This window comes from Aspergillus multicolor, assembly GCF_047715735.1.
Source record: "Aspergillus multicolor strain CBS 133.54 unplaced genomic scaffold BDW74scaffold_1, whole genome shotgun sequence".
In the NCBI taxonomy this organism is placed as follows: domain Eukaryota; kingdom Fungi; phylum Ascomycota; class Eurotiomycetes; order Eurotiales; family Aspergillaceae; genus Aspergillus; species Aspergillus multicolor.
Genome location: NW_027395952.1, coordinates 1,328,380 through 1,352,296, shown reverse-complemented (window position 1 = coordinate 1,352,296; position 23,917 = coordinate 1,328,380). Strand labels below are relative to the sequence as shown.

The 23,917-nt window shown below is 53.1% G+C and overlaps 7 protein-coding genes across 7 annotated transcripts; 3 read left to right on the top strand and 4 right to left on the bottom strand.

The window, feature by feature from the left end:
- Positions 1–1,357: 1,357 nt before the first annotated feature.
- On the top strand, positions 1,358–5,192 carry BDW74DRAFT_142264 (AAA domain-containing protein). The gene has a single exon (XM_073722694.1). It carries the CDS (start codon positions 1,446–1,448, stop codon positions 4,827–4,829), a length of 3,384 nt encoding a protein of 1,127 aa, XP_073589731.1. The 5' UTR covers positions 1,358–1,445; the 3' UTR covers positions 4,830–5,192.
- Positions 5,193–5,447: 255 nt separating this feature from the next.
- BDW74DRAFT_172462 (acyl-CoA dehydrogenase family protein) lies at positions 5,448–6,945 on the top strand (the record flags this gene model as incomplete). The annotated part of the gene is made up of 3 exons (XM_073727538.1): positions 5,448–5,634; positions 5,686–6,680; positions 6,760–6,945. 3 exons carry the CDS (start codon positions 5,448–5,450, stop codon positions 6,943–6,945), a joined length of 1,368 nt encoding a protein of 455 aa, XP_073589730.1.
- On the bottom strand, positions 6,946–9,085 carry BDW74DRAFT_142261 (putative histone acetyltransferase Spt10). Its single transcript, XM_073722693.1, has 2 exons — positions 8,323–9,085; positions 6,946–8,276 (listed from the first exon to the last, which is right to left on the bottom strand). Exons 1-2 carry the CDS (start codon positions 8,803–8,805, stop codon positions 7,161–7,163), a joined length of 1,599 nt encoding a protein of 532 aa, XP_073589729.1. The 5' UTR covers positions 8,806–9,085; the 3' UTR covers positions 6,946–7,160.
- Positions 9,086–9,292: 207 nt separating this feature from the next.
- BDW74DRAFT_164683 (uncharacterized protein) lies at positions 9,293–14,617 on the top strand (the record flags this gene model as incomplete). Its single annotated transcript, XM_073726298.1, has 12 exons — positions 9,293–9,392; positions 9,442–9,618; positions 9,666–9,801; positions 9,850–10,263; positions 10,313–10,689; positions 10,736–10,836; positions 10,887–11,120; positions 11,307–11,310; positions 11,495–12,972; positions 13,236–13,360; positions 13,422–14,244; positions 14,291–14,617. The coding sequence occupies 12 exons, from the start codon at positions 9,293–9,295 to the stop codon at positions 14,615–14,617; spliced, it is 4,296 nt and encodes a 1,431-aa protein (XP_073589728.1).
- A 1,771-nt stretch (positions 14,618–16,388) lies between these two features.
- Positions 16,389–18,769, bottom strand: BDW74DRAFT_4700 (aminoglycoside phosphotransferase family protein). Its single transcript, XM_073732887.1, has 3 exons — positions 18,396–18,769; positions 17,725–18,347; positions 16,389–17,670 (listed from the first exon to the last, which is right to left on the bottom strand). The coding sequence occupies exons 1-3, from the start codon at positions 18,572–18,574 to the stop codon at positions 16,583–16,585; spliced, it is 1,890 nt and encodes a 629-aa protein (XP_073589727.1). The 5' UTR covers positions 18,575–18,769; the 3' UTR covers positions 16,389–16,582.
- A 785-nt stretch (positions 18,770–19,554) lies between these two features.
- Positions 19,555–20,641, bottom strand: BDW74DRAFT_4708 (uncharacterized protein). Its single transcript, XM_073732890.1, has one exon. It carries the CDS (start codon positions 20,473–20,475, stop codon positions 19,663–19,665), a length of 813 nt encoding a protein of 270 aa, XP_073589726.1. The 5' UTR covers positions 20,476–20,641; the 3' UTR covers positions 19,555–19,662.
- BDW74DRAFT_4707 (cell envelope integrity protein TolA) lies at positions 20,642–23,916 on the bottom strand. Its single transcript, XM_073732889.1, has 4 exons — positions 22,395–23,916; positions 22,134–22,334; positions 21,536–22,082; positions 20,642–21,471 (listed from the first exon to the last, which is right to left on the bottom strand). The coding sequence occupies exons 1-4, from the start codon at positions 23,774–23,776 to the stop codon at positions 20,809–20,811; spliced, it is 2,793 nt and encodes a 930-aa protein (XP_073589725.1). The 5' UTR covers positions 23,777–23,916; the 3' UTR covers positions 20,642–20,808.
- Between the last annotated feature and the right edge of the window lies 1 nt (position 23,917).

Below are 23,917 nucleotides of genomic sequence, written 5' to 3'. Positions count from 1 at the left end.
AGGACCCACGCCAGTGGCATCTCAATGGTTTAGCCGGTCTGCTGGATAGAAATTTTCGGCTGTTGAGAGAAGATACCATCGGCCAGCTCAGAGATGCAATACATGCCGAGCTTCAAACAGCGGGGCAGAAGGAGAAGAAGAAGAAGCGAGGTCCCAAGAACCAGACCAGGACTTATGTCTACAGAGATGTCACCGTTCGAGGAGTCGGCTTTCATCGATTTGCCGGACTGCAATTTCTCGTACATTTTGTTCAGCCTCCCCATATACGCGGAGCAACGAGAAAGAAATTAGAGGACTGGTGGCAGCTGTCGAAACGCCTGCAACCAGATGCTCTCGTCTGCCTGCTTGATCCTCAGGGATCTGCGGTATTTTGCATAGTAGCCTCACCCGATCGTCCTAGGCAAGCGTCTGATCTTGCTGAGGGAAAGCGAGAGATGCTGGCGGGTTCTCTTACAGACAATCCTAATGTGGCCTCTGTTCTTCTGCAGTTGGTTGAGCCCAGCGAGAGCAGCTGGCAGTACATTCTCGACCGTCACGGATCGCAGGGCCATCAATTATCAATATCCCTAGTTGAATTTCCGGGAATTCTCTTGCCGTCATTCCAACCCACTTTACTTGCTCTCCAGAGAATGAAGAAAGCTGCCGATGTCCCGATGGCCGAGTTCCTCGCTCCGAGTGACCAGGATTCGCTGTCGATCTTGGCTGATGTGCCGCCACCTATCTATGCCGCTTCTCAAACCTTCAGCTTTGACTTGAAGTGTCTCATGGATGATGATTCCAGTCTGACAGTGCAACCTTCCCAGCCTGTTGACCTGGAAAGGCTTCAGCAGCACTCCACGCTTGATGATGCGCAGGCTTCGGCGTTGGTGCGCACCCTCCAGCGCAAGATTGGACTGATTCAGGGCCCGCCCGGTACTGGAAAAAGCTACACCGGAGTCGCCATGATCAAGGTCTTGCTGGCCAACAAAGGCAAAGTCAAAAAGGGTCTCGGCCCTATCATATGTGTGTGCTACACAAATCACGCTCTTGATCAGCTTTTGGAAGACCTGCTTGACAACGAAATCACCACGCAGATCATCCGGATTGGCTCTCAATCCAAGTCAGATCGCTTGAAACCGCTGAATCTCCGGACTGTCGTTCGAAATGTTGAGAAAACACGCTTCGAGAAAGCCGAGCAGTGGCAATTGCACCAGACATTAGACGAGAATGAATCCGCGTTTCATAAGCAAAGACTCAACTCAACCGGGTCGGACCAGAGTCTGAAGTATTACCTCGAGCATTCCCAGCCCTTTCATTATGCCCAGCTGTTTGGTGCGGACGAGGAAGGGTTCCAGAGGCAGACAAGAGGAAAGCCTCTGCACACCATAAAGGCGTGGCTCAAGGCTGGAATCCGAAGCAAAGTCCCGCCGCGCTCCGAGGAGGACCTTGCAAAGGTTCATGTAGATATGATGACGGCGGGGGAACGAAGAAAGATGCATGCTTTCTGGCTGAGTGAACACAGAAATGACTCCTTTGAGCGGGCTCAGGCAGTTTTAGCTGCCCATCTGGAGACCAAGGCATCATGGGACAGAGTACGGGACGAAATGGATCTGCGTTGCCTGAAAAATGCGGACGTGATCGGCGTGACCACGACTGGCCTAGCGCGCAATTTAGAGATGCTTCGTCGATTGCCTTCGAAGGTCCTTTTGTGCGAGGAAGCTGGTGAAGTCTTGGAGGCACACATGCTCACTTCGCTTCTGCCATCCCTTGAGCAGGTGATACTAATCGGCGATCACCAACAGCTCAGACCTCAGATCCAGAACTACGACCTCTCACGAGAGAGCAAGGGCGGCAATCTCTACTCGTTAGATCGATCGTTGTTCGAGCGTTTGGTGGAGCCCGATGGCGGAGTTGGTGTTCAGATTCCTTTCTGTACCCTCGAAACGCAGCGACGAATGCACCCATCCATCTCGCAACTCATTCGCGATACCCTGTATCCCCGGTTACGAGATGATCCGTCCGTGTCCATGTATCCAGAGGTGATTGGGATGCGAAAGAGACTGTTCTGGCTAGATCATCGAGTGCCAGAGGGCAATGCTTCCGGCAACGAGGCCATGGCCACATCTCACTGGAACGACCACGAGATACAGCTGACAGTTGCTGTGGTGAACCATCTTCTCCGCCAGGGTGTTTACAAGAGCGGCGATATTGCTGTTTTGACCCCTTACCTTGGTCAGCTCCATCGAATGCGACGGCAGCTAAGCGGGTCCTTCACGATCACTGTGGGAGAAAGAGACCAGGAGGACCTGGCCAACGCCGGGTTTGCTGAAGAAGAGGCACCACACCATCCCACAAAGGTTTCCAGATCGACGCTTCTTCATGCCTTGAGAGTTGCGACCATTGATAACTTCCAGGGTGAGGAGGCTAAGGTGGTGGTCATCTCAGTGGTGAGAAGTAACAACCAGAATCGTTGTGGCTTCCTCCGTACGCCAAACCGGATGAACGTCCTCCTCTCTCGAGCCAAGCACGGCATGTATCTCATCGGAAATTCGGCCACGTCCAGAGGGGTTGAGATGTGGAGCAAGGTGCTCGAGATGTTGGAGAAGGAAGGAAACATTGGCGAAGCTCTAGAACTGACGTGCCCTCGGCATCCGGAGACGCCTATTATGGTTTCCGAGCCCGAGCACTTCGTTCAACATTCTCCCGAAGGAGGTTGCAGTCTCCAGTGCGGAAAGCGTCTTCAATGTGGCCATCCCTGCAAGCAAAAGTGTCATTCGCAGATACTCCACGCCGCTGTTCATTGTCCTGACCAATGCCAACGTCCTCGGAAAGGCTGCGCGCATCCTTGTCCAAAGCCTTGCGGAGATCCATGTCCGGAAAGGTGTATTGTGCCTATGTTCGATGCTGATCGCGTTCTTCCATGTGGGCATTCCATGCCGAATCTTCCTTGCTGGCAGGCACAAGATCTTAGCCTAGTCAATTGCCCAACTTTGGTGGAGCGAGAGATACCGCACTGCCGTCACAAAACGAGAGTGCCTTGCCACATTGATGTCAACAGCGTGCTGTACAAATGCGCTCACCAGTGCCAGACTGTGCTGCCATGTGGACACAATTGCAAGCGACAATGCATGTCTTGTATCAAGCGCAACGGGGAAGGTGTTGAGATTGACCATGGAATTTGCACGCAAAAGTGTGGACGGCTTTATTCAACGTGTGCGCATGCCTGCATTGCTAAATGTCATGGGGATGCGCCTTGTCCGCCATGCTCCTCGCCTTGCGATGTGCAGTGTGCCCATTCCAAATGCCCTGAAAAGTGCTCTGACCCATGTGCTCCATGTGCAATGTCAGATTGCTTGTCTTCATGTCCGCATAGCTCGTGCTCAATGCCATGCGCCGCGCCCTGCGATCACATTCCGTGCTCTCTTCGCTGTGAGAAGATGCTATCCTGTGGTCACCAGTGTCCGTCCGTATGCGGTGAAATATGTCCCTCCAGCGCATTTTGCCAAGTTTGCTGCACGGACGAAGTGAAAGAAATGGTGGTCGATTTTATCATGGGCGAGCAGTACCGCGAAGTGGACTTGACAGAGAATCCTTGCATATTCCCGAAATGCGGGCACTTTCTGACAATCGAGAGCATGGATGCTCAAATGGATCTCAAGAAACATTACACCATGAACGAAAAGGACAGACCTGCTGCAATCTCATCGTCCTCGCAGCCGTTCTCAATTGACGACATTCGAACCTGTGCCATTTGTCGAGGGTCATTGCGCAGTGTGTCCCGTTACGGAAGACTCGTGAGACGTGCTTTATTGGACGAGGCAACAAAGAAGTTTATCTTATATTTGAACCAGCAATACGTACCAATGGCCCAAGAACTGCCGGGATGCATATCACAGCTACAAAACTTTGAACTCGGAGCGAGAACGAAGGAAACCGCAAGAGCAGTATTCCTAACCGACGTCAACATTCGAATTGAGGGCCCTGCCGATCATCAAGTGCGCTTGATGACCAGTCGTATCGCCAAATACGACAAGGGACGGTGGAGGAAACTCTTGAGTCTCCGGGACAGAATACGCGAGTACCAGCTGCGGGTGCAGGTTCAGGAGCAGCCCTTTAACCGAGTCAGGGACATGGTGGAGGCTGCACGTCGACGCAAACGAGCCCCTGGTCAGTTCGAGTTTAATGAGAACGTGCTCCAGACAAAGGGATATCTGCAAGCTACCTCTCTCTTGCTCCGCTTAGACACCGCTTTGCTTGCAGACTTTCTCTCCCTTCGCAAGCAACTTCGACATAACACGAGCCAAAGCGAACTGTGCGTCAATCTAGCGGAGAACAGAAAGGAAAGCAAACGTCTCATTGAAGAGGCAGCAAGCTCTCGCCGATTCCTCCACCAGGCCGAGGGAAACATGTTTCTCGCGCAGTTCTGCGCCCTCGAGCGCCAGAGCATGTTAGAGCCAGCCGAAGCAGAGACTTTACTGCAAGAGGGCACTGCTGCTATCGAGCAAGCGGAACAGCTTTGTGAGTTCCACCCTGCGCAGACTCGCGGTCTCTCTGAGGAGATTGAGGGCACTAAGGAGATGCTTCGCGGCTCGGAATTCTATACCCCGGTGACGAATGAGGAGCGCATGGCGGTGTTGGCGGCTATGGCGACAGAGTTTCGAGGAACTGGACACTGGTACTACTGTGAGAACGGGCACCCGTTTACGATTGGTGAGTGCGGTGGTGCTATGCAGCGGTCTCGGTGCCCGGAGTGCGGCGCAACTGTGGGTGGTGAGTCTCATCAGACAGCGGCGGGAGTTACTCACGCTCATGACCTTGAGAACGCGTTGCAGAATATGCATCTGGATTAGACTGAAACTGAGGAAGCAGGTGAAGCTATTGTGAGCATTAGTTCGATGAATACCTGTGTGGATGATGACCGAAGGACGACGTTAGCTGAGGCGAAAGTTATGTGTATGTAATGAGGCAGGTGCGGCCAGGGGCGAGAGTTGAACCCCATTTATTGTGACTTAGACATATCAAGGTACGAATGTTTCGGGGTCCTAGTCTCCCAATGTACGAGTTCTGTCCTGCGAAGGCACTTCTCTGCCATGCTTTCATCAGTCCACACCGAGCCATGGCGGCCGCAGCGAACTTACCGTATACCTAGGTAGAGTCCGAAATGCCGATGATTTCATGTAGAGGGCTTGTTGCTCTGCTGATGTGGAAGCCGGTCACGGTTTATCTGTTATAGAATAATGGGGCTTCAGGCTTCCGGAGATGCAAGGAGGGTTATTAGCGTTGGATTCATCCTGCCAACAATATAGTCTATGTCTGTGGTGTGTACTAGCTGTCATGCAACGCAGCGGGCCGAGTCGCCGGAGCCGAGGCTGTGGCACCGCGAGGGCGGGGTGCGGGGAACTTTATATCCACAGGATGCCTGCAATACTCCTCCATCTAGATCCACTAATCCTGCAAACAAGAACACAATGAACTTCGACTACCCTGCCGAACTAACAGCCCACCTCGCCACCCTCGACACCTTCATCGAATCCACCATCCTCCCCCTTCAGCACAGAGACGACAACAATCGCTTCTTCGACCATCGCCGCGAATATGCCCGCACAAACTGGGAAGCTGGTGGGCTGCCGCGTAAGGAATGGGAGGCCCTGCTAAGTAAGCCCTCCTCTCTCCCCTTCTATACACACTTCTAATTAAAGATTGCAGCCCAAGCCCGCCTCCTCGCCGACAACGCAGGACACTACCGCTTCGCCCTCCCAAAATGCTACGGCGGAACCTCGCACCCGCGCACAAACCTCTACATGTCAGCAATCCGCTTCCACCTCGCATCTAACCCAATCTACGGTGGCGGATTGGGTCTAGCAAACGACCTCCAAAACGAACACAGCATTGTCGGCAACTTTCCCGACATCTTCATGCTGCACCATTTCGGGAACGAGCAGCAGAAAAACACATTCATCCCCGCCAGACTTCGCGGGGAGTTCAGGACGACATTCGGCCTCACCGAGCCAGACCACGGCAGCGACGCAACCTTCATGTCTACAGCCGCAGAACGGAAGACGAAAGACGGTGTGAACGGGTGGGAAATCAACGGCGCGAAGAAGTGGCAGACGGGCGCGCATCACTGCACACATATGATTATCTTCGCGCGGACAAGTGGGAAATCTGGTTCTGCGCGTGGAATCACGGCGTTCCTGGTTCCCGCGAATACAGAGGGAATCGAGATCGCGAGCTACGAGTGGACATTTAATATGCCGACGGACCATGCAACCATCACACTGAACAACGTCTTCGTTCCGGACTCAGCTATACTGGGAAAGGTCGATAACGGCCTCGCAATCGCCCAGACATTCGTGCACGAGAACCGCATCCGCCAAGCGGCGAGTTCATGTGGCGCCGCGAAATACTGTCTTGATCGCGCTATATCCCGCGCGAACGAGAGAACAATCTGGGGCGAGGGGCGGAAACTCTCTGAGCACCAGGGGATTCAATTTCCCGTCGTCGAGCTCATGACGCAGGTTGAGATGTTAAGGTTGCTCATATTAAGGACGAGTGTTAGGATGGATGATATCGTGCTCGAATGCGAGAGAGAGGGAGGGGTTCCTTGGGTTCGCATTGAGAAGGAACTTAGTGGCGAGGTTGCGATGAGTAATTATTGGGCGAATCGGTTGGCTTGTCAGGCGGCGGATCGGGCGATTCAGGTACGTTCCAATCACCATTCCCTGCAGTTTTCTGGGGGGGGTAAAGGCTGGGACTATGGTTGAAGCTGACGATGTATAGATCCACGGCGGCGACGGGTACTCGCGGCACTACCCCTTCGAGCACATCTACCGGCATTTCCGGCGGTATCGGATTACGGAAGGGTCGGAGGAGATTCAGATGCGGAAGGTTGCGGCTTATTTGTTTGGGATGGGTGGGAAGGGGGGTGGGAAGAAGGCAGGGGAGAAAGAGAAGGGGAAGTTGTAGTTCCTGGTAGTATTATGACCATTGTTTCTCAACGACGATATTCTATATTCTACTTTGTCCATCCAAATAAGTTAATAAGAGAGATAAAAGACGTTTTCCAACCATGACAAGAGGAAAGAAAGTCCCGAAGAAAAAAAGCAACAGAAATAGTCCAAGCAGAACGCCTTGTGAGTGCAGTGAGCAATGCCGCCGAGAAGTTAGTACGAAAAGAACGGTTAGGTAAAGTCAAGCTCGTCGTCCCCCTGCGCCACGTACTGGTACTTTATCAGCTGCTCGTGATGCACATCGCTTGCCTGGGAATGTACCAGGCCTAAACCCGCATCTTCACCCGGATCGTCAACGAGCATCCGGTACTCGTTTGGCACGACATGGCGGACTTCTCCTACACCTGCACCACCAAGCGAATGTGAATGTTGATGTTGATGAGGGTGTGTGTGTCCATATGGATTGCCCATGGTAGCGTCTTGGGTTTGGAACCTAGGTATCTGGTGCAGATTTATGATTTGCGGGTCTAGAGGGACGGCAGTATAGTCGCTTAGCGACCCGACGTGGCCTTGGAGAATCGAGGAATGAGGTGCTGCGAAGGGATTGTGATGCTGATGCATCGAGGCTTGTTGCATGAGTTGGGGTGATTGGAGGGGTTCGGCTTGTGGGATCTGATCCAGTGAATGGGTATGCGTTTGGGTGTGGGTTTGGGTATCTTCGGTTGAGATATTGGAGTGTTTGCGTTTATTCTGATTTGTTTCCGGCTCGTCTGTATCCATTGATGTGTCGACGGGGGTTTGCGAGTTTGGCGTTGGGACTTTGAGCGTCTCCTTGCACTGAGGGCAGTCTCGGATTACTCGGCTGACGGTCTCTTTAATGCGGACCCAATGGTACTTAACGGCGATGGCGGCGGTGGTCTTGTTGATTCCGGCATGCTGATCCATATGTACCTGCTGCGCAATCTCATATTGTTGCTGAGGATCTGAGACGACTTCTTTATCTTTCAGCATAAGCTTTTCTTCCTCGCCGTTCTCGCCTTCGACGAGTTTATAGTGCGTGGCTGCGCTGCGGAGGCGGCTCTTTTCGGCTCGGTCGGCGCCTCTGGGGTATTTTGAGTGTTTCAGATAGTAGCGAATCTTGTCGAAGCGATCTTGCGTGACGGGGTCTTCGCCGTCCGAGCCGAGGTCGCGGCCGTAGATGATGGCGTCGACGAACTCGCCCGGGCTAGAAAGGACCCTGCCTGCATTGGGCACTCTGCCGATTCGCTTGAAGCCCAGTCCTTCCCAAAGCCGACATGACGCGACGTTACTTTCGTAGATAAGGTTGAAGACGGCATATGTGTATCCCTGGTTTGTCAACCCAGCACTTTGCTTTTGTTGGCTTGGAACGTACCAGCCTAGTGGCCCAATCAAGATAGGCTTCTCCCATCAGCCGGCCTACACCCTTGTTTCTCGCAGCGTCCGTGACCAGAAACATGCCGTTACAGACATGGCTACTCCGCCCAGGATAGTTGGGTCTGACATTAAAACTCCCGAGGCAGGCTTTGGCCCAGTTGACATTGCCATCCATCTCTTGGACATCATTCACATTCTTAATGTCTCCAATGAGCACAATAGCGCCAAAGTTCGAGAACCAGTACGGCGCAAAGTGCCGCACGGGGATCGGGTCGACCATTGCATAGGTGTCCCCCTTTTCAATCTCCCTATTCAGCTGGTTGCATAGGTACACGATCAGCGACTTGGGGATCTGCTCCCATGAGTGGAACGGCACCAGCGTCGCGACAGTGACCCGATCCCGCAGCGTGAGTTGGCGAGGAGCAATCTCCCCTGAAGACTCGTCGTCCATGGTTGTCAGATCACCATTGCCAGCTGGCATGCTGAAGCTATACTCCTGGTGCGGGCTGAGCCGGTCACGAGACTGCTTACCGCATTAGTGTGGTCAGGACTACCGCGCAGCATTCATACTGCTCGGTGAGACGAATAGGGGCGAAGAGGTGACAGAGTATCCAGCGACAATTCGACACGGTGTCGCAATTCTAAGCTGACAGAAAAAGGCAAAGAGGGGCTCACCGTATAAACGAGAAAGGAAGAGTAGTTGGCGTCCTGCACGGAGTATACTTGCAGGCTGGTTGCGGTGGTTGGAGCACTTCGAGGACCGGGCGAGTATTCTCGAGTCCGGAATGGAGTCAACGCAGCAGCGAAATCGTAGGACCGCTTCCGCTCGGACTTGGTTTCTTCCGCTGACGGGTCATGTGATGGCGCTGCCGAAACGAGGCGCCTTTCCTAAACCGGAATAATGCTCATCGAGCACGACACATTCGAGTAATTGATCATTGAAAGTTGGGCAATAGGCAGTAGACAAAATGAAGCTCGATCTTTCTGTCTACCTCGTTACAGACTCAACGGACCCTATCCTCAAGGGCCGGGATCTGTGTGCTGTCGTGGAAAAAGCCGTTAAAGGAGGTGCGACATTCCCCCTCCTGCTGTACTCAACTGACGCTTGGCACTGCAGGTGTAACGGTTGTCCAATATCGGGACAAAAAGAGCGACACGGGCGCTCAGATCGAAACTGCCCGAAAACTTCACCGGATCACACAGGCCCACGGTGTGCCCTTGATCATCAATGACCGGGTCGATGTTGCTCTTGCGGTGGGCGCTGAGGGCGTCCATCTCGGCCAGGATGATATGCGTACGCTCTATTTCTCTTTAATTGATGTCCCAAGCTTACGTTTGCAGTTATATCCGAGGCTAAGAAGCTTCTTCCGAAGGATACAATTATTGGCATTAGCGCCTCATCTATTGAAGAGGCGCAAGCGGCCGTTGCGGCGGGCGCGGATTATCTGGGTATTGGGACGCTATTCGCTACACCAACGTAAGTTCTGTGCCTGAAATTGAGACGAAGCTTAGATCTATCTCGCAGGAAAACAAACACCAAGTCCATCATTGGCACGGCCGGCACACAGGCTATCCTTGACTCTATTGCCGAGTCTGGCCGTGATGTAGGAACTGTCTGTATTGGTGGAATTAACCTCTCCAATGTCCAACGGGTCCTCTACCAGTCCGCATCTCCTCGGAAGAGCTTGGATGGCGCTGCTATTGTCAGTGCCATTATGGCGGCAGATGACCCTAAGGCAGCCGCAGCAGAGCTTGCCAAAGCCATCGCCACCCCACCACCTTTCGTACGAAAGTCGGAAGGGCCTGTCGTCCGCGAGACTGCGGCGCTACTTGAGACAGTACCACGTATTGTTCAAAAGCTTGTCCAGGTTCACCCGTTGGTGCACAACATGATCAACTTCGTTGTGGCCAACTTTGTCGCCAATGTTACATTAGCGATGTGAGTTACCCCAGAATAACATGGGGTAGACGCTTACTAACCGGTGCAGCGGTGCCTCGCCGATCATGTCTCCCTATGGAGACGAGGCCACGGACTTGTGTCAGTTCGAAGGCGCTCTTCTCATCAACATGGGTACGCTCACCAGTCAAAGTCCCTCTGAGTACCTCAAAGCTATCAAAGCCTACAACCAACGGGGTAACCCTGTGGTGTATGACCCAGTGGGCGCCGGCGCGACTCAGATTCGAAAGGGAGTTGTGAAGGAGCTCATGGCCGGGGGATATTTCGACCTCATTAAAGGCAACGAAGGAGAAATCCGCCAAGTTGCCGGAAGCACCGGGGTTCAGCAACGCGGAGTCGACAGCGGACCTAGTACGCTTGACAGCCAGGGTAAGGCGCGGTTGGCGCGTGACCTTGCTCGACGAGAGAGTATGCATCCTTCGCCTGTAAACGAGTCAGCCCTAACTTTGAATAGAGAACATTGTTCTTTTGACCGGTGCCGTCGACTACCTCAGCGATGGCGAGCGGGTCGTTGCCGTCGAAAACGGGCATGAACTACTAGGTCAAGTCACTGGGGTACGTTTACATTTACCCTGTCTATAAAGAGACAAACTAACGCGATGCAGACCGGTTGCGCCGTCGGTACGGTAGCTGGATGCTTCATTGCCACCCACCCGACCGAGAAGTTCCTCGCCGTGCTCTCGGCTCTTCTCATGTATGAGATTGCTGCTGAGAATGCCGCTGCGAAAAACTACGTCCGCGGCCCTGGAAGCTTTGCTCCCGCTTTCATTGATGAGCTGTATGCTATTCGGCAGGCCGCTCTGAAGGGAGATCATAGCTGGTATGAGGGACGGGCAAAGGTTCAGGAAATCACCCTATGATGAGATCTCACTCGGATTCTTCCTTCATCTATGTATATAGATTTCGTTAGTGAGTAGATATATATATAGACGTTACGAACATAGATTACGCCGCAGCCACAACTATCACCACTTACCTCGTACAGTTTGACTTCTTAACAATCTAAAACCCCCCGTACATCTTAGGATAGTCCTTCTAATATTAGCATTTCACTGTCAATGCCGACTAATCGAGGCGAGCGCCCGCATAGTATTGCCGGAACAACTATTCTTCCGCCCGGCGGGGAACTCAGGCGTGTGGTTGGTCAGGCACGATTCGGCACACTTTTTATGGGATGACTCCAGCAGACCAACTGAAAGATCCCTCCTTCTAGGGATCCTGCATCTAGCAAATCTGTCTCTTCTCGCCCCGTTCACGACCCTTCTCCGGGTCTCCAGAGTTTTCTCCCTCACAGCGCATCCTTTCGCGATTTCTCTGCGAGTTAAAAACACCATCTTCCCCATCAACCCACCTCCGAAGTACCCCGCCTCTTCTTTCGCAAACATGGCTATCAACTCCGCCCCCGAGAGCTCCCTCCTTTCCCTCCTCTACCGCTCCTACCCCGCCGCGATCTCCCCCGACGAGACAGAGCCCAACCTCCTCGCCGCCAACCCCAAGATCTTTCCCCGTGTGACCTACAGCGACGCCGAAACCGCGGACATCAAGCAATGGCTCGCCACGACCTCTAGCCTGCAGAGCGCTCTCGGCAAAGACGACAAGTCTGCGGTCTCAGATATCCTTGCTCAGATCAACACCCACCTCGCCACGCGCACAACCATCCTCGGAAACAAGGCCTCCGTCGCCGATGTCGCTGCTTACGCACTCCTCGCCCCTGTCGTCGAGAAGTGGTCTCCGGAAGAGCGCACTGGTGAGAATGGATACCACCACATCGTCCGCCACGTCGACTTCGTCCAGAACAGCCGCGTCTTCGCGCTGCAGGTCCCCGAGGAGGAGAAGGTCAAGATCGACGTGAACGACGTGCGATTCGTCCCCAAGCCCGTCGACGCCAAGGCCGAGAAGGAGCGCAAGAAGAAGGAGAAGGCTGCTGCCCAGGGTGCTGGTGCCGAACAGACCGTTGTTGTTGGACAGACCAAGCCTGAGAAGGCTGCCTCCGATGCCGTCCCCGCCGCTGGTAAGGCCGAGGGCAAGCCCAAGGAGAAGAAGGAGAAGAAGCCCAAGCAGCCCAAGCCCGCTCCCGCCCCCGCGGCGCCGCCATCCCCCTCTCTCATTGACCTCCGTGTCGGCCATATTCTCCGCGCCATCAACCACCCCAACGCCGATTCCCTCTACGTCTCCACCATCGACTGCGGTGATGCTCCTGGCACCGAAAACACCTCCGTGGATGAGGAAACCGGCAAGACCGTCCGCACAGTTTGCTCTGGTCTGAACGGCCTTGTTCCTCTTGCTGAAATGCAGGGCCGCAAGATCGTTGCTGTCTGCAACCTGAAGCCCGTCACCATGCGTGGCATCAAGTCTTGTGCCATGGTTCTCGCTGCTTCTCCCCGCGTTGCCGAGGGCGAGGACTCTCACACTGGTCCCGTTGAGCTTGTTACTCCCCCCGCCGATGCTCCCGCCGGTGACAGGATATACTTTGAGGGCTGGAACGACGGCGAGCCCGAGAAGGTGCTCAACCCCAAGAAGAAGGTCTGGGAGACCTTCCAGCCTGGTTTCACCACTACCGATGCTCTGGAGGTTGCTTTCGAGAGCAGCGCTGTTCCTGTTGCTCAGAGCCAGGAGGGCAAGCCTGCGGTCGGCAAGCTGGTTGCTAAGTCCGGCGGTGTGTGCACAGTCAAGAGCCTGAAGGGAGCTACTGTGCGGTAAATGCTGTAAACAAAATTAGTCCATCAAAATACCATTGAAGATTTAGCCGTTTCATCCTGGTTGTTCTTAAGCACCGTATAGATTTTGGACACGTGATGGGCTTATCGAGGGCTCGAGGCCGAGGGGCAGATCACATGATCGACATTTTGATCGCCCCACGTCTTTGTTCTTGAGTCACAGCGGGGTTGATTTTGTGTCTTTGACCCCGACAAGCTCTCTCTCCATTCCAGTGAATTGGGTTGAATATCCTCAAGATGGCTGAGACTCCCGAGACTGCCGACAAAGTCGCTGCTGAGCAGGATATCAACCCCTGGTCCGTCGCAGGCGGTACCGACGCCAGCGGCAACGCCATCTCGATCGACTACGAGGCTCTGTCCAAGTACGCATCAGACCAAAACACCCATTGGCATCCCGTTTACTGATTATCGTGATCGCTGCAGGAAATGGAACACCTCGCTCATCGATCAGGCCCTCCTCGACCGCTTCGAGAAGGTTACCGGACACAAGCCGCACCGCTGGCTTCGGCGCGGACTGTTCTTCAGTCACCGTGACTTCGAGAAGATTTTAACAAAGAAAGAGAAGGGAGAGCCTTTCTTTCTCTACACCGGTCGTGGCCCCAGTTCCGGGAGCCTGCACTTGGGACACACCATCCCTCTCACCTTCACCAAGTGGCTGCAGGATGTCTTTGATGTGCCGCTCGTGTTCATGCTTACGGATGACGAGAAGGCTCTGTTCAAGGACAGCTTGACCTTCGAGGAGACGCTGCACTACGCCATGGAGAACGCCAAGGATATCATCGCGCTTGGCTTCGACCTGAAGAAGACCTTCATCTACAGCGACTTGAAGTACGTCAGCAACCACATCTTGATGAACACCTGGGAGTTCTCGAAGCTCGTCACCTTCAACCAGGTCCGCGGTGCCTTCGGCTTCAACGAGAGCACGAACATTGGTCGTATTTTCTTCCCTTCCGTGCAGTGTGTTGCTGCGTTCGCTACCTCCTACCCCGAGATATGGACGGACGAGCCTCTGAAGGAGCGCAAGAAGGAGATTGCTGCTATTCAGTGCTTGATTCCCATGGGTATCGACCAGGACCCGTACTTCCGTCTTCTCCGTGACAACGCCCACAAGATGCGCTACCCCTCGCCAAAGCCTGCCCTCATCCACTCCAAGTTCTTGACTGCCCTTCAGGGTGCCGGTGGCAAGATGTCCTCTTCCGACCCCAACTCCGCTATCTTCATGACCGACACTGCCAAGCAGATCAAGGTAAGCCAAGCACTTGATCCATGTTAGGGTTATGCTAATAGCCCAGACCAAAATCAACAAGTACGCCTTCAGCGGTGGCCAAGTCAGCATCGAGGACCACCGCCGCCTCGGCGGAAACCCCGACGTCGACGTCTCCTACATCTACCTCACATATTTCGAGGAGGACGACGCCAAGCTAGACGAGATCTACAAGTCCTACAAGAGCGGCGAGCTCTTGACCGGTGAACTCAAGGCGATGGCCATCAAGAAGCTGCAGGAGTACGTCGCTGAGTTCCAGGAGCGGAGAAAGGAGGTTACCGATGAGCTGCTTGAGAAGTACATGACGCCGCGCCGGTTGGAGTGGAATGGAACCGCGCAGCCCAAGATCAAATAGTCGTATCTGAGATATACAATACCCTTTAGCTTTTGAATGCATAAAACAGCGTTGTTGTCCACGAAGCTTTGTTTTCGTTTCCTTACAGCAGTTTATTCCGGGTGTTCCGATGATATAGGTTTTGTTGAGTTAGGTACTAAGCTGACTCGTCATAGGTGAGTATCGCTCACTCCCCTTCTAACCTCTTTGACGTCTGCTAGGTTTGAAAGCAGAATCTCAGCCTCGCTGGTTGTAACACTGGCTGAACTTCACCAACAGCCAAAGCAGGCCAGGGATTCTTGAAGGTACACTGATCACTCGTCTTCCCGCACACTGGCCACGAATGCAGGTTCTGCACATGAAATCAAGACTCGTTGCGCTAGATAGGGATCATTGCCAAACGTTGGACTGGATCAGCTCCAGCTGGACACTACTACAGCTTGACCACTAATGATTCGCACAAAATACAACCAAGGGGCCTTGAAAGTCCTGGGCAACGGCGATTTAACCTGGAACAAGGCACTCACCCTTCGCACTGGGTGGCTGTGGCCGTCTTATCATGAATTGGACTGCCCCTTCAGGAGAACTTGATCCTGAGCTCGGTATACCCTTGCCGTCCGCCGGCGAGTTTCTGGCGCCAGTGCCGCAAGGAGGCTGGGACACTTGGTTTGACAGCCCAGTATGTATCATGCCGGGGCGCTTCTTTTCAAAAACCTGAGAGTTCGAACCCGGAAAATACATTGCTTACGAGGCAGGGAGCGCGCTCACCCACTTCCAATCTCCGTCGCGATAACTCAGAATGCCGGTGGCGTTTTCCCGTTTAGTCCACCTTACATCGTCAACCCAGATTACCGGCAGCGACCCACGTCTGGCTAGCCTCAACTACGATTTCAGCTCAGGATGCCGTACCTTGCAAAATGTCTTTCCAACCCCGGATTCCTTGCCTACACAACTCCGGATTCCTTGCCTACAATCAACGATGACCGCTGTGGAAGTCCGATCTCTCCCAGCAGACTTCATCGCATTCATGAGCTGCACACGAAGCTCTACAGGAAAACCGGAGAGGGACCGACCATGGAGAAATAAACGAGGACCTCAAGGAGCTTGCCAAGCTTTGTCTTTGACGGACATCATAAGGATGAACATTCCTTGAAAGCCGCAGTTCCAAACCTCATGTCCGGCATTTAATGACCTTCTTGATGTCAAATAGAGGTTTGATCAAGCTAGCACTACCGTTGTCCCCTTCCATGTACTGGAAACCTTTCCATCACTAAAATATCATAAGTGCATTGCCCACTTAACGTCAGCTGCAGCCCAGGAAGCTGGCGAGCACTACCTCTCCAACCTAAAGTATCCCAAGAGGTATCGGATACCTCATTCTATTCTCAAGCATCGGCGGTCTTTACGAGAGCTCATACGCCTAGCACACCGGACATATCAACCAGACCCTCTAGGATACATACTCCATTGCGACAAGCCATCGGAGTCTGACCAGCCCTCCGGACCGTATTTTGGCGACTGGGCAATACTCTGGACCAAGACCATTGTGAAGGACAAAGCCAAGGAGACACGCAGCAATCTCTTGACGCTCAAAGGGAGGAGTGCAAATTTGTTCAGGTTTGAGTTTGGTGATCAGGCTTCCAGTGTTCGGTCTCAAGGCCGCGAGCAATATGATTGGTTACTGGTGCCTGTCTTGCCTATGCTACCCCTCGATGTCAAAAAGTATTGATACGGATGTACGTTTCCTTTCAGATGGAATAGCCCTAGCGCCCAGATCATGATTTCCTCTTCATTCGAAAGCCCTATACTCGGCGGCTTCTAAGTACTGCTTTACTTCTGCTTGAAATGTGCGATGTCAATGTATGTGGACCCAGTTTAATATCTAAAGATGACGACCAAGCGTAAGAAAACTCGATATTTATTCATACAGGGTATCTTGATGTATATGCGGGTAGGACACCGCTCCCACGGCGTCCACCATGCAGCCTACCTCGAGGCAAAGTGATGCTGAGACTGTAAAGATGCTTCTTCTATCTCTAGTTCCTGCAGTTCCTGCAGTTCCTTTAGGCCCTCAATTTCAATGTTCGCAGAAGGATTCCGCCTTTTGAAGTGGAAATCCTCCGACCCATTCAGTCTCAACCCCCGATTGATTCTCCAAGTGAGGGCCCTAGCTTGCCAGACGGCCCTGTCATCACGGACCCAGCCACGATGGCCGGCGCCAATTGCCTTCAGCGCCCTGTTTACCATTAAGTTTCTTTTCGCCTCTGCTTCGCGGAAGACCTGGATGCGCTCGACTTCCTCGTCGGTGAATTGCAAGGGGCATGGGTTCTCGCGGAATGAGCGCATGAGCTCGCGGTTGAGACGCACGGCGACCTCGCTGTTGCCTCGATCTAGAAGGCCGAATAGTCTAGATTCCTGGAGCGATCGCCAGCTACGGTATGCGTGCACGAGGGCGTACTGGAGGTCTAATAGGTTCCCGTTCCATGGCTTGGTGACGTGCCGGTAGAGGTGGGGCCTGACCATTGCGCCTGAATGCTTGAGTGCACGAAAATGGGGTCGGTTCAGGTCTTTTGAGAGTTTCATGTACAGTTGTGGCGATATATATTGTTTTCCGCTATGGCGCACGCTTTCCTGCAGAGAATTATTGAGGAAATCCCAGGTATCTGGTAGCGCCGCATTCGGATTATTCAGTTGGAGGGAACCAGGATCCTTGCATTGCTGAGTGTGCGGTGGGAATCCGGCGCACAGGCCGAGTGGGAGAATTTCGGCACCTTGCCAGTCGACTATTCCGGTGAGTTTACCAGGCGAGTCAGGGTCGACTAGGATATTTTCCGGGCTGAGATCGGGGTGCCGGAGCCGTCGGCGGGCAAGAAAGTGAGTAGCAGAAACGGAAATAACACTGCTCAGTTTCAGGTACCGATTGAGGAGTTCGCGGTAGTGTTTTGGTTCGAACTCTTGTTGCTGATATAGCTCACGGAGCCATGGCTGCCGGATTCTCATAGGACTCTTGTTTTCCTTACAAACCGCTACCTCACGTATCCCGGGGGCCATCGCCGCCTTGCGAAACTTGAGCCCTCGATATAAAGTCAGTTCAAGTCAGGAGCACGAGAAAATAGATTGTCGCTCACATGGACCACGATGTATATCCAACTGGGGACGAATGCCAACCCACCAATGCCACTGTGCCGACGGACCAACAACAATAGCGTCCCGAGTATGCGTTGCCTTGGTCCTTGTGAAAGTCTCTGCGTCCTTGGGCAAGTCCTTTCTGAAGTACAGACTTCCACTTGCAATGAACTTAAGCCTCATGATATCCGACTCGAGCTGAACAATCTGCTTTGCAAATTTCTCTCTGGCTTCATCATCCCAGTCAGGCCAAACTTCACTGAGAGGCTTTCCTGGAAGCTTAGACATGAGAAGGTACTCGGCCTGCACAGGGTTCTTGGCATCCGCGGCGTACCCCAGCACCTCTGGGACCTGCGTGAACTTGTAATCACGGAGGAGAGTCAGCGTTGCAGCTTCGCTGGCAATCGCATAATGCTTTGCAACAGTCTTGTACGGGATCTTGGCGAGGACCTGCCGCTTGTCAACGAAGGTAGCCTGGAAGATGCGGCTATCGTCGCCTTCGCGGAGTTTAACGAAGGAAGTTATGTTTTCCATTGGCTGGTTGACAGAGGCCGCAATGGCCTGTAGAAGCGCGTTGACGTCAAATCTAACATAACGCTCCTTAAGACGAAGTTTCTCATGGAAACTGGATTGTTTAGCAAGGTGTATGAAATAGACTCAGCTGATCACTTACAGGAAGCGACCAGAAGTGTAGTTAAAGAGGTGTGGCGCGGGTGGGATGATTATTTGGCGCACCTGGCCTGCGGATCGGTAGGACGCGGTGGGCTCGGAGAAGGAGCGCACGCGAAGGGTGAAGCACCAATGGCTTCTGTTTCTCGAGCAGGGCGACCAAGCTCCTCTTCTTGCAAGCATTACAGCTCGTTCATCGCTTCGGAACCGCTCCTGAGATCTGACCAAACGATACCTATGACATTCGTACTGCGCTGTTCAAGATGTTTTCGCGAAATCGGAGGAAATTCCCCGGATCACATGATGCTACAAATCCGAGCTCGAAGTCCGGACCGAGAATGTTCCGGGCCGTGGCCTGATCCCACTCTAATGACTCTCTACGATACAACCTTCTTCGCTACAGACCCTTCTATACCTTCTGCTCGATCGCAATGTCCGTTTAGATTTACGGCCTTACCTGTGCGCGGCCTATGTGCGCGGAACAGACTAGATGAGCTGGAGATAGGTATGAAGTCGCGTCTTACGTCTGCATTCGGCGTTCGACATCTCTACTATATATATGTGCAGTTACCTCAATCGCCAAAGATAAAGAGGCTTCCACACTCAGCCGGAAAGCCAGAGTTCACTTACAAGGGAGCATTGCGAGTCCGAGCTGAGCAAACAAAGGACATCGTCATTGGCCGCCTTGCTTATTCTATAATCCTTTCTTCGAGAGGAGGATATTGAAGCCCCTCCGGAGTGTCTCCAACAGCTTCTCATCCACCTTGCCCTCAACAAAGTTCTCAGCCAACTCCGTAAATTCTGGTTTCTCACCTTCCCCGGCAACGGCCCAAATTTCGCCCAACATCCTGCGCAGAATCCATTACGACAGCAAGGATCATCCACTGCAATCGCCAGGTTTTCCGTGAATAAAGACATGCGGGTGAAGTTGATACCGGACTCGTTTCTTTCCTGCAAGCGATTCTTTGCCATGAAGTCATCGTAAATGCTCCGGTAGTAGGCAAGATCCTCAGGTGAATCCTCCCAGACACCATTCGGTTCCACGCCATCTTCCATGGATTCTGTGTAGCTTTACATGGCGGAATCCCAATCTCGCGTAAGCCACTCTGGATATCTCTCGTTACTAAGACTGCGAGGCATAGACGCAACACCGTCCCAGTCGATGATACTTTGGAGCTCACCGTCTTTAGTTACCATAAAGTTTTGGATGTCATAATCCGGGTGAGCGAGGACAAAGGGATTCACGTCGCTGGGCTCCGGGATCCAGCTGATCAAGTGCCGTAGCAGGATGGCCAGGCCTTTAGGGGCAGGATACCTTTCGGGATGCAATCGAGCAAATGGGTATAGTATGATCTGGGGCTGCTGTATGGGCCGCATTCGAGGTAGAGGGGATCGTCACTTGGGTCTTGGTGAACGAACCATCGGTCAAGCATCGCCTCCTGGTCAACTCGTCGCATCGACACAACACCGGACGGACTGCCATCGCTTGTAAATATAATGCTCCCAACAGTGTGGAAGGAAAACTTCTCTAACTCTGCCATAGCCGATGCGATACCATCAAGGGCACGAATGCGGCGCGACCGCGTGGTCTCCGGGTCAACACCGTGCATGCGATCTCCAAACAAGACATTGTACAAAGGCGTTCCGCCCACAAAAGCCATGATGATATAAGGGCAGCGAAGTGGGTTCTTTGTGGTCGCCGAGAAGTCCAAGACCTCACGTACAGGAATAGTGGTCTCGCGCTTCAAGAGGCTCATGGTATTGGCCTCTGAAGTTAACGCAGAAGCAGACAGCTCATCCCACTTGTTATCTGTGCCGTTGATTGGAAATCTTACCATCCAGCGAACACCATTGTCAAAGGTCAACGAGAAGAGAACATGATAGGATCCGTAGACGGGATCCCCAACCGTGGGATTGGCAACAGGGCCCTGGCCGGGTTGAAGGCGTCGTAATACAGCGGCTGCAAGAAGGGGCGGTTGCTGTATGTCGAGCGTGGAAAGAACCGCTGCAAGCACTTTCATCGGCTCGCCCTCCTCGGACGATGGCGATGAAGCCTGCCGATCAATATCCTGCGGTTGAGCCATGGTAGGTTTTGGTAAGGGAGGACCTACGGGCCGGGAACAAAAAGAGCACCAAGTGATTCTCAGACTTCAAGTTGGCTGGGCCAACCAGATGACACATAATCTCTGTACCTTTAACACTCCCGAAACCCCAGGTGGTACACTGCTGCGAATACGACAGTGCTCCAAGACGAACCTTAACTTGTCGGGTTGGCGGAAACATCAGAGTCGGCATCATACTCGTACTCATCGTCGGTAAGAACATCGTGCCGGCGCTTTTGTGGGTTGGGTTTTCTTGCCAGCGACGAAGTTTTGCGTCGCTGTAGAGCACGGAACCTCGCATCTATTTTCAGGGTGTCAGCTAATGTAGGGTTTGTGGATAGAGGGAAACATGCCTCGAAGTTCTTCCGTCTTCTCCGCATAGGGCCGAATCTCTTTCTCTAAAGAACCCGGAACAATAACGCTATCATAAATCTCCTCAGAGCGCTCATTCCCAGCCCTTAGTGCAGCTCGTCGAGACTCGGGAGGAATCTGTATGCTTTCCTTTAGCGGTGATTGACGTCGACCTCGCTCGCTATCAGAATTTCCAACCATGGCACGAATTTCTTGTGTATTATTTGCATACTCCTGAATCTCCTCTCTGGTCAGGACCCGTAAAACAATCACGGAGTCCCCTCTTTCCTCAAAGCGCTCTCGGCCTGCTTCCAACGCAGCGGGATTGACAAGTCTGCGGTCTATCTTGGTCCATCGTGCTCCAGGAGGAATGCCTCCATCCGTAGCATCTTTCAGACGAGCAACGCCCTCTCGTTCTGGGTTGGGATCTTCCGGAAATTTCTCTCGAGGAGCTCGTAGAATCCCTTTCAGTTCTGGCCGAACATGTTCACCTTCTACATCTCCCGTCACGGCTGCAGCGTTGCTGGAGGCAGGGTTTGAGAGCCTGGATTGAGGGGTCATCTCGCCCCTTTTTGACCGCGGGGGAAATGTGGCTAGGCCTTCGGGCATCCGAGATCCGGCGTCAAACTATCAATCTGATTTAGGGTTCGGCCCGGTAATGTAGGTTCAGACGGATGGGGGCACAACATACCTCCACTATCCAAACAGACTCATGGTCATTTCCCATGATTTCCTTGTTCTCTTCCTCCTCCCTCAAGCGTAGAATATGCTCCGGCCCTATCTCATCCTTATGAGGCAGACTATCCTTGGATTCATCACTGCACTTCTCTGTAGCCTCCAGCGCCGCAATGGCAGCCCGCTCCTGCTGGAGCTTCCCCTCCTCCACGGCGGAGGCCTTTATCCTCGCCTCCTTAGCCTTCTCCCCCTGCTCAGCGAGGGCAATACGAGCCTCCTCATCACGGATCTCCTTCTTAATTCGCCTCTTCTCCTCATCTTCGTCAATGGTCTTCTGCAGCTCAGCGAGCCACTCATGGTGTTCGCCCCGCGCCGAATCAGCTACACGTGCGCCTTCCGAATGATCGGGAGATGGACCTTCTGCTTGCTGGGGAATTTTCTGTAGCTCCGAAACTGTTTCAGCGGAAGAATCCCGCCGGTTGTCGCCCATGGGGGCCTGTGAGAGAATACGTTGGAGAGCTGGGTCATCTCTACGCTGGTTTGGGTGATGAAGCAGCACGTGTCTGCGACTGTTTAGCATATTCAATTGTACTTGATATGAGGCGAGAACCTACAGCTGGAGTTTATCAGGGCGCGGATACTTATGTGAATCATCCGGGCAGAAGGGGCATGTATATCCCGGATCCCCGTGTACAAAAAGACCGTGGCGAAGCATCTCATTCTTCCGTTTAAACCCCTTCCTATCAGGCCCACGAGGGCAGCCCTCAACTGAACAAAAATGAGGTCTTACCTGGCTGTGGACCTTTGAGTGGCATCTGGATCAATTTATTAGCTATCACACCTCTTATTCAGAGAGAGCGTAAATCTGCACTCACTTGAATAAGTATCGCGTCATAAAAGGTGGCGCAGTACATCCCGGATAGGTGCAACGGTATGGACCATTTGTCCCATTTTCCGACTCGGCGGCTGATGTTTCGGTCGATGTCGTAGTTGCACTGGACGTGTCCGCAAACTCTCGTTCTTCATCAATTGAGTATCCCAAGGCAGGTTCATCCTCCAATCCGTCGTCACTCGCTAACGCTAATCTTTCCCCGGTTTCGACCGGGTCCAGCGTGCTCCCTTCTGAGCTTACTTCCCCTTCACTTTCTGTTCGAGGTAGTACGAACAGTGCCAGCTCCTCTAAATGGCGACCAACATGCTTTTCAAAGGAAGTAGACTGCGGAATACCAGTGTGACATAGCGGACAGGTCAAGCCCTGTTGACCATGTCCGTGCGCTTCACGCATATGAAGGGACCATTGGTGCCGGCTGTCATAGAGCCTTGACGGAGTCACGCAATCGCTTGAGAGGCAGACATATGGCATCAAGTCCTGAAAAACATGCCGCGCCCAGTCTTTCTTGTGCTTGATTGTGATGATGTGATAACAGTACGGACACTCGCATGGATTCCTGTTTGCTGATCCCTTGGGCGGGTTAGGGATGGAAGCGGCCGCTTGCGTTGCCATGAGACTGGGTGCGTAGGACGTTTGAGAGAGACCCGAGTTGGATGTTGTTTCGAGGAACTGGAGACGGTCATTATTAGCGACCATCTCCGTCGCGATGGTTTCCGATAGTTTCGTGGAATTAGTTTCGATGTATTCAAATAGCCCCTTCTCAAGCTTTGCTCGGTGCCGCTCACGGTACTTGAGGATAGCTTTCTGTCTAGCCATGGCCAGGCTAAGCCGGTCGACCGTGGCGGCTTCCGCATCTGGATACTTGTGTGAGATATGCTGCTGTGCCCACGGCGCGAAGAAGGACTCGTTCTTGACTTTCATGTTCAGGAGACGATCGTGATCGGCAGGTCTTCGAACAGCCATCGAGATCTGCATCAATGAATTAATGATATCCACAATGTTCTGGTGAAGCTGCTGCATCTCTGTCGTCCCATCATCCTCATCGTCCTCGAGTTCGATGCCAACCTCCCCATCACTGTCTTCGTTGAGCACTTCTGTCGCATTTTGAATCACGCGGAGCATCCGATTCAGGAGTTTAAGGGTTTCGCCTTTGAGATGAGATGCATCGCGAAGACGATAGTCCAGCGAAGATTGACCGGCTTGATGGGCGCCTATATTTCCTGACCACACTCTGAGGCGTCCGAGCTCATCAAGCCAGCGACGACGAGGAATTTCAGCTTCATAGCGGTTGAGAGCTTCCGACTCTGTTAATGCGGTGAAATCGCGCAGACACTGGTTCAGCACCTGGGATATGGTATCCTTCATGATGCCCCGCTGAAGCGAGATGGATGTGAGAGATGCGCATGTTGAGATGAGGCTGAGGCTGAATCTGGTGCGGGGTATCTGCGCCTGCAGATGTTTGTGAGCAAGGCTCCCTCGACCTCAATCTTACATCCATCACACCAT